The sequence below is a fragment of the Bison bison genome, unplaced genomic scaffold (assembly GCF_000754665.1).
Source record: "Bison bison bison isolate TAMUID 2011002044 unplaced genomic scaffold, Bison_UMD1.0 scf7180017864375, whole genome shotgun sequence".
NCBI lineage: Eukaryota > Metazoa > Chordata > Mammalia > Artiodactyla > Bovidae > Bison > Bison bison.
Window position 1 is genome coordinate 4,827,501 of NW_011494947.1, and position 8,802 is coordinate 4,836,302.

The 8,802-nt window shown below is 51.6% G+C and overlaps 2 protein-coding genes across 3 annotated transcripts in view; one reads left to right on the plus strand and one right to left on the minus strand.

The window, feature by feature from the left end:
* The window catches only part of DNM1 (dynamin 1), a 54,166-nt gene extending 53,557 nt beyond the window's left edge, over nt 1-609 (minus strand). Inside the window, 3 exon segments of the mRNA XM_010856967.1 lie at nt 3-86; nt 357-361; nt 537-609. Coding sequence (XP_010855269.1) covers nt 3-86; nt 357-361; nt 537-609 — 162 coding nt within the window.
* Nucleotides 411-8,802, plus strand: part of CIZ1 (CDKN1A interacting zinc finger protein 1) — a 17,835-nt gene continuing 9,443 nt past the window's right edge. The window contains exons 1-7 of one of the 2 annotated variants that reach the window (XM_010856863.1): nt 411-768; nt 999-1,114; nt 2,578-2,649; nt 4,649-4,878; nt 7,536-7,614; nt 7,822-7,930; nt 8,425-8,774. In XM_010856863.1, the coding sequence (XP_010855165.1) occupies nt 641-768; nt 999-1,114; nt 2,578-2,649; nt 4,649-4,878; nt 7,536-7,614; nt 7,822-7,930; nt 8,425-8,774 (1,084 nt within the window). In that variant the 5' untranslated portion in view covers nt 411-640. Of the gene's footprint in view, nt 769-998; nt 1,115-2,577; nt 2,650-4,648; nt 4,879-7,520; nt 7,615-7,797; nt 7,931-8,424; nt 8,775-8,802 lie in introns of both variants that reach the window. The other variant, XM_010856862.1, reaches the window with a different exon arrangement.

Here is an 8,802-nt window from a genome sequence, read left to right on the forward strand (position 1 = left end):
ACGGCCGAGGACCCAGGGGCCACTCGGATGGAGACTGAGGGCTTCATGGGCAGGTGGGGACGCCGCATTTGGATGTGATGCTGGATCTGTCGGTAGAGGAAGAGGCTGGTAGAATGGGGTCGGGGGCGGCGGTTGGGTTAGAGTGGAGGGAAGCCTTCTCCTACTTTGTTCGCGTAAGTCAGTCAAAGGTGGCAGCAGGGTGGGGGTGGGGTGATGTTATTGACGGAACGCGCGCACCCGGGACGGGGTGGGAGCATTAGAGGGGTGTGAATGGCCCGGGGCTTGGCTTGTTCTGCACGTGATTGGCCTAAAGAAAGGCCGAAGGGTGGGGTGGGAGGTGTATCAGTGTCAGGCACCGCTCCTGGAGGCACCGGAGTGGAGAGTGGAGAGACGGAGGGCGGGATTGGGCGTTTGGAGGAGGAACTGTTGGGAAGATTTGGAGGCAGTTGGCGGGAGGGTGGTTAAACCTCGCGGCTGGTGGGATTGGAGGAGTACTGAAGGGACGGAGCGCACGCGTGGCGCGCTCTGGGCCTAACCGGGAGGGTAGCCGTGTAGCTCAGTCTGCAGCGCGCGAGGGCCGCGGGCTGGGACTGGGCGACCGGGATCCATCGACCTGACTCCCTCCCTTCTCGCAGCCACCATGTTCAACCAGCAGCAGCAGTTCCAGCAGCTCCAGCAGCAGCAGCTTCAACAGCAGCAGTTGCTGCAGCTTCAGCAGCTGCTCCAGCAGTCCCCACCGCAGGCCCCACTGCCCATGACCGTCAGCAGGTGAGCTCCCCACTGGAGGGCTGGGTGACTCTGGCCCGTGCCTTAGAGTCGCCCCCTTTCCAGACTTTTGGCCCAGGGGCAGCCCTGTCTGAGCCCTGGAGGTCATCAGTTCCCAACCCAAGGAGATTCTCTGCAGTAGAGAGGGGCAGAGAACGGAGGGGAGGGGGGTCAGAGAAGAGGGAGGGTCTGCCTCTCCCCATGACCCTCTGACCCCCGCTCTCAACACACAGGGGGCTCCCCCAGCAGCAGCCACAGCAGCAGCTCCTGACTCTCCAGGGGACCAGCCCCACCTCCCTCCTCAACGGCTCTGTGCTGCAGAGAGCTTTGCTTCTGCAGCAGTTACAAGGTATGGCTGCGGGCTCACTGAATCTCATCCAAGCCACACAGCAACTCTGAGAGGGAGCTACTGTCAATATCCCAGTTTACAGATGAGGGCACTGAGGCTCTGGGAGGTGGAAGTCCCTAGGTTGCTCAGCTGAATGCAGGTCTGTCTGATCACAGAGGAGTGCCCTTGGCCGTGGTGCTAGCTCTGTGGGCGCTACTCAGCACATATTTTGCTGACATTGAGAGATTAGATGATATGATGGATGGAAAGATCTATTTTGACCACCCTCCTTTGCATCCTGTTTGACAGATGAGGACACTGAGGTCCAGAGAAGGGAAGTCATTCTCCCTGGGTCACACAGTATCAGCAATGGCTGAGCTAGATGGAGGCCTGGGCCTCCTGACCCCTGGATCTCTGAGTAGGTGTCTCTAGCCCTCTGCATTAAGCCTGTGCCCTCACCCGGGTTTCTCCACGTGGAGAGTAGTCTTTCAGCTTTTCTTTCCATGATGCTGCTCCCAATACTTCAGCCACTGTGGGAGGAGGCAGGGGTCCAGAGACATGGAGCCAGCTCTTCTTCAGACCTAGCCCCTCCCACAGGGTAGCTGTGACATGCTGACTGGTCCTTCAGGGCTGAGCACTATGCTGAGCCCCTTACAAATCCAGTTTCTTGACTCTGCTGACAACCCTAAGGGGAGATACACTCATGGCCCCATTTTACAGATGAAGAAACTGAGGCCCAGGTGTTGATTAGAGGTCTTTCTACAGAGCTTTGTTCTGAGACACCGGGCTATCCTGCCTCCCAGCAGGGTATGCAGCCAGGTCAGAAGATGTGATATTGTCACTCTTCAGCCCTCCCGTTGCCACATGGGTGTGGATGATCCTAGGAGCCGGCTTATACATTATAGAGGGATGGATAGAGAGATAAGACCACATACGGAAACCCACAATGTTTACATTTTTTTTCCACTCTTTTCTTTCTCATTTTAAAAGTCACACTTCAAAGAGCAACAGAAATATTTTAAAAAGAGGACAAGAAAATCCAAATCATATGTAGACTCACTTCTAAAGAAAAAGAATACCCATTAAAGTGTTGGTATATTTCCTCCCATTTTTTTTCTCGCACAGAATTGGGGCTTTATATATGACTGTGATTACTGATATACATGAAAAGCTGTATTTTGTTTGTTTTTCACTGAGCAGAATGGCTTGTTCATTTACCATATGATTTGACAGTTCTATAAAGATTATTTTTAACAGCTGTTTAATATTCCTCTGGAGGTGTGTGCCCTTATGTCCCTAAACTTTCTCAGCTGTTTCCTTCTTCTACTTCTTTTCTTTCTCTTTTTTGCTGCTTTAAATAATGGGGTGAATATCATGTTTGAGAATATTTTCTTAGAATGGATTCCCAAAAGTAGAATGACTGGGTCAGGGAGGATGGGTGTTTTATGGTTCTTGATAAGTATTGCCAAATTGCTTTCTCAAAGGACTGGACCAATTTGCAATGCCACCAGCCACGTATGACAGTGCCAGTTTCACCATGCCCACGGCAACACTGGGTATTATACTCTTTTCTAATATATATGTGTATATACATCTAGTCTAATTGCTTGGCAAAAAAGCTATATCACTAACGCTTTAGTTTACATTTCTTGGAGTGCTTTTAGTCACATTTCTTAGTGCGCTTGAACATTTCTCTGTGTCTGCTGAACGTTTGTAATTCATGTTGTGACTTGTCCATGTTCTTTGTCCATTTCTCTTTTAGAGTGTGCCATCTTTTATCTCACTGTTTAAGAGCTGGCTGGCGTTCTCTCTGCACATACGTGTATATGTTTTTAAGTTAATGATCACAAAATGCTTAGTAAATACCAGGCACACTTGTATATTTCACTGAATCCTCATAAAACATTGAGTCAAGCACTATTACTATACCCATTTTATAGATGAGGGAACTGAGGCTAAGACAGGGAAACTTATTTGCTCAGGGTCACAGAACTTGTACTGTGGAACCTGCATTTGAACCATTTCTCCCAGCACATCTGACCCATACATGCCTGTAACCCCTGGGTTTCCCATCCCAGCACTGGGGCAAGGATTTAAACTGTGCTTTATTGGATCAGATACTTCCCCAGTGCTCTGAATCAGATGAAGTGCCTGCCCTTAAGGAGTTCCCAGGGTGGTTAAGTGGTGGACAGTGGGAAGCGGACAAGGAAATTGTGCAGCTGGCCTGGGAACAGGGAAGCTGGGTTTCTAGGGACAGAGAGAGGGTCTGAGAAGCCCTCTCAAAGGAGAATCACCTAAAGGGGGGAATGAAGGATGACTGGTTATGCAGAGGCAGAACACACCAAGCAGAAGAAAGAGCATGTGCAAAGGCCCAGAGGCAGGCAGACCCAGGCTTGTTTGAGGCAGACCCATGCATGGGAGCGTGTGGATGGAGCACAGTGGGTGTGTGTGAGAGAACTGCAAGAGAGGGGGTCGAGGGGAGCAGGGCTGGACCTTGCAGAGTGAGGAGTGGGCTTCCTTCCCGAGCATCAGGAAGCTATGGATGGGTTCAGCAGAGGGAGGGGCAAAGTCAGAATGTGATTTTTAGAAGGATCACAGTACAGAGACTGTGGCTGAAATTCACACGTGGGATGAAGCGGCTTTGGAAGGAGGAGGGGCGATAGGAGTGGAGATCCGAAGGGGAGTCAGGCTAGAGGAGGGTAAGGGTCAGGGTTAAGAGAAATGGTGTTGGCTCATATGGGGGAGGGTAAAGAGAGAGGGGAGTCGGGAGGACCCCCAGAGTCCCACCTGGGAGCCAGTGAGTGGACAGCAGTGCCGCTCCCAAAGATCCTGGACAAGCCACTCCTTCACTTTGTGTCTCTGTTTATCATCAGTAGAGAGGATAATAGTTACCCTGAAGGTGGCTGGGTGGTGTGACTAAGGCTGTTTTTAGCAAGTGCCCAGTCACCAAAAGACATTTCCTTTTTTAAAAAATATTTATTTATGTATTTGACAGCACCAGGTCTTAGCTGTGGTCTGTGGGATCTAGTTCCCTGACCAGGGATGGAACCCAGGCCCCCTGCATTGGGAACGTGGAGTCTTAACCCCTGGACTTCCAGGGAGGTCCCCAGGAGACTTTTAATGAGGGGTAGCTGGTGTTGGTAGGAGAGTTATCTTGTTATTCCAGAGACCAATCATCTTGCTGGTTCTCCCTTTGGCTCCTGTGCTGAATCTTTTATATACCTGAAAGTGTACCCTAAAGCATGCATGGGGGTGAGCAGAGTTTCTGGGGGTGCCCAAGCCACTGACTAGGGAGGCATTTGAGGAGGGAAAAGGGCCCCTTCCCTCACAAGCTGGAGAAGAAAACCAGCCTGAAAGCCCCCTCCCACCAGTGCTTCAGGTGGGACTGGGCCTTCAGTTCTCATCTCTTCCCCTCTGGCTGCCCTTGGGTGTGAACAGTCCCCTTTGAAGTTATCCGTGATGCCCCCATAATGCTTGGGGGCACTGACCCCTGACCCTAACCTTTACCACCCGACCACAGTTGTAACCCCCCTTCTGCCCTCTTTTCACCCACAGGTAACCTCCGTGGCTACAACCTGGCCACCCCCAACCTGACACCCCCCAGCCTCACACCTCCACAGCTGGCCACCCCAAATCTCCAGCAATTCTTTCCTCAGGCCACTCGGCAGTCCCTGCTGGGTCCTCCTCCCGTCAGGGTCCCCATCAACCCCTCCCAGCTCAACCTTTCAGGGCGAACCCCCCAGAAACAGACTCGGACCTCCTCCTCTACGACCCCCAATCGCAAGGTGAGTGGTGTCTGGGTGCAGAGCAGGTGTGGATGGGAGAGGACACATCTGGGGACCCACCAGCAGTACCCCCTCCAGCTCACACTGGCCTTGGGGCTGATCATAGCCCTCTCTGTGCCTCAGTTTCCTTATCAGTAAAATGATAGGAGAGAGAGTTAGACTTGTCTAGTGTTTCTAAAACTTTAAATATTTCTGAACCCCAAAGTGATTTTTGCTATATCCGAACACCACTCAAACTATTTATTCCCTTTTTATTTACCATTTCTATTATTTACTAATACTATTTGCTAACAATTCTCTCTTTTTGAAAAGACTGAGGTGTAATTGACATATAATACTGTATTCATTGTAGGTATATTTTACCAACTTTCTTTAAATCAGCACTGCCCAGTGGAAATTAAATGTGAGCCACACAGGTAATTTAAAAATTTCTGTATCCTGCATCGAACCTGGACTGGCGATTTGTTTCTTATATGATATTATATATGTTTCAAAAGTAATTAGCTCCAGTTAATATAAATAAATTTAAATTTAAAAAAAAATTAAAAAAGTAAAAATTTCTGGTAATCACAGTAACAAAGTAAAAAGAAACAGGCAAAATTAATTTTACTCACATATTGTATTTAACCTAATATATTAAAAATGATCATTTCAACATGTAATCGATATAAAAAATGAACAAGGTATTTTATATTCTTTTGAGATTATTTTTTTAATACTAATTCTTTAAAACTGGTATATATTTTATGCTTACATCTCGACTCAGCTTGCCGCAATTCCAGTGCTTGAAAGTCAGGCACATGTGCCTGCTGGCTACTGTCTGGGGTAGTATAGCTTTAAATGAACACTGCTTTTCTGTTACATTTATTTAAAAAAGAAACAATCACTATCTGAAATTTTTTTTTAAAAAAGCAACACAGTAACAGTAACTCTGAATAAATCCCCAAGCATAGAAGTAAAAGAAAAGTGACTGGGGTAAAACAATGTTATAAAATCCTAAACTCTACCTGGTTGCCGGAGAAGGCAATGGCAACCCACTCCAGTACTCTTGCCTGGAAAATCCCATGGATGGAGGAGCCTGGTAGGCTGCAGTCCGTGGGGTTGCGAAGAGTCGGACACGACTGAGCGACTTCACTTTCACTTGGCACTTTCATGCATTGGAGAAGGAACTGGCAACCCACTCCAGTGTTCTTGCCTGGAGAATCCCAGGGACGGGAGCCTGGTGGGCTGCCGTCTATGGGGTCGCACAGAGTCGGACACGACTGAAGACTTAGCAGCAGCAGCAACCCTGTTGCCAGCTGAAGTTTCTGAACCTTTAGTGAGCTCTCCCTGACTTGAGCAGGAAGAACCAGGGAGGTTTTCAAAGGAAATAATATGCTCCCTATGTCTGTCCTGTCCCCGGATGTCCAGACAGCTCCTCACACACACCACATTCCTGAGAGTACCCCAATTGGGAGAGGGGGCAGCACCCACCTTTTCTGGCTCTGACACCACCCACATCCAGAGGTGAGGCATTTCCCTCCAGAGAGGGGTCACAGCCTTTGACCTTCCAGTTGAGCCTGTCCTAACATGGCCCTCTCTAGTGTTTACCTTCTTGCCCCATTTTACATATGGGAAGACAGAGGCTCAGAAAGGAGGGTGGAGATTGTCCTGGGCTGCAGAGCTGTCCAGGCAGACCAAGAGTCCGGCCCTCCTGACTCTCAGACCAGTGCCTGTGTCATGCAGGGTGAGCTGGGTAGTTTCCGAAGGGCATGGAGCCCTGAAGTGGTGCATGTTTCCACTCACTGCTGGTCCCTTGGGCTTAGTAGGAGAGAGGGAAGCGGCAGGTGGACCCCTGGGGCTCCCTGGGGTACCCTGGAGCCATCCGGAACCGTGTTCACTTAGCAGATGTCTGTTAAGGCCTGGCAGAGGACTCTCTGGGGCAAGAAGGCATCTGGCCCGGCTCTCCTGGAGATCCTGGGCTGGGAGGAGGTTGGTAGTGATGACAGGACCTCAATATACATAATTCTCCAGCTGATGAATGATGGCCGTGGGAAATTCCACAAAAAGGAAGTCCAAGGCCCCGGGGAGCCTGTACTGTGGGTTAGGAGGGCTTCCTGCAAGAAGCGCCTTTGAGGCCCTGGGAGAAGATCCAGGGCTTTGGGGAGCCAGAGAGGCCACCGTGGACACAGAGAGGAGAGGGGGCATGAGAGCTGAGGCTGGAGGAACAGGCCTGAGGTAGGGGCCAGACTGTGCAGGGGCCTGGGGAGGGGAGTTAGTTTCAGGCTTGGGGTAAGGAAGGAATAGTCCAGGGCTATGGGAAGTCATAGCAGGATCTCAGCCTGAAAGAGACAAGAGGCATGATCAGGTCTGCATTTGAGAAGGGTCCTTCTGGCTGCTTCGTGAAGAAGGTAAGGAATCAGGGGGCAGCATCATGGACCTGGAGGAAGTATTGCGTCGCCCAAACCTGCATTTACTTAACAGGCTGGCAGCTAGATGGAACTCCTGGACGTGATTCCCGGGGTGTTGAGGGTCTTCCCTTGGCAGCTCTGGGGCCAGGCTCCTTCATCCCCTGGAGCCTACATGTTGGAGCTGCTCTTGAGCAAGGGGGTATTTACTGGGGTGGGTGGCAGATATCAGAAATGGTTTCTGAAAGGAAGTAGGATTCTTCTTCTCAGACGACGCCTGTGGAGGACAAATCGGACCCCCCAGAGGGGTCTGAAGAAGCCGCAGAGCCCCGAACAGAAACACCCGAAGGTGAGGGAGAGAGGGAAGCTGCTGGTCCTTTGGAGGGATGTGGGTTGGGGGGAGGTGGGTGCAGGGAGCAGCCATGGAGGCAGATCTGGGAGGCAGGGCTCTTATAGGGGGTGGGGGGAATTGTGAGCCCAGGCCCCACCTCCTGGAACTGGGAGCTCATACATGCTCCACCTGGCATGGCAGTCTTTCACCTGCCCTCCATCCCAGACCAAGAACCTCCCCAGTGCCCAGATGACATCGCTAAGGAGAAATGCACTCCAGCACTTGAGCCTGAGTCTTGTGAAGCCTCTGAGCCGCCAGCTAAAAAGTCAAAGAGGTAACTGAGGCTGAAAACCTGCCTGGTACCCAGGTGTTCTCTACCCTCATTCCTGCAAAGGCAAAGGGTAGGGGTAGGTGGGGTGAGATCCTTCAAGGGAACAAGGCAAGGACCTTGGTTTCTGGCGTCGGGGGAGGTCAAACCTAATTTTGCATCTTGCCTGGGAAGGCCCTTGGCCAAATGGACTCTGGCTTCTTCACTGTGACTGGGCCACGGTGAGGTGAGGGGGCCATTGTGGAGGGGTGAAAATGTGTACTTGGAACCTCAGAGCATGGCCAAAGGGTAGGCAGGCTTCCAGGGCCTTGAATACATACTAGCAAGCTGTGGGAGGTGGGAGCAAGTGATCAGTTTGCTTAGAGGAAGCTGGGACCTGGAGAGTCTAAGGGGCTTGCTTGTACATGGCAGAGCCAGGACTAGAGTCTAGGTCAGGGCCTTTCTTGGGAGCCCCTGGGGCCAGTTGGCAGACATGAATATGATCTTCTGACCCTTCCCAGCTCAGAGGAGCCCACAGAGAAGGGGCCCCCAGGGAAGCTGCAGGCAGAGGTCCGGCTGCAGACCCGGATGATGGCACCCAAGCAGACACAGACACCCGAGCTGCTGCCTGAGCCCCTGGAAGCCCACGTGCAGCCACGATTTCAGCCCCGGGTCCTGCAGATCACAGCCCAGGTGCAGCCACAGACGCTCCCCGTAAATGCCCAGGTGCAGCCAAAGCTACAGAAGCAGGCACAGACGCAGACCTCTCCAGAGCACTCAGCACTGCAGCAGGTGCAGCGGCAGCCGCAGGAGGAGGCAGAGCCACGGCGACAGGCGCAGCCGCAGCCCCCCAGGCACGTGCAGCCGCTGCACCTGCTGCAGTGCTGAGTGCTCTGGAG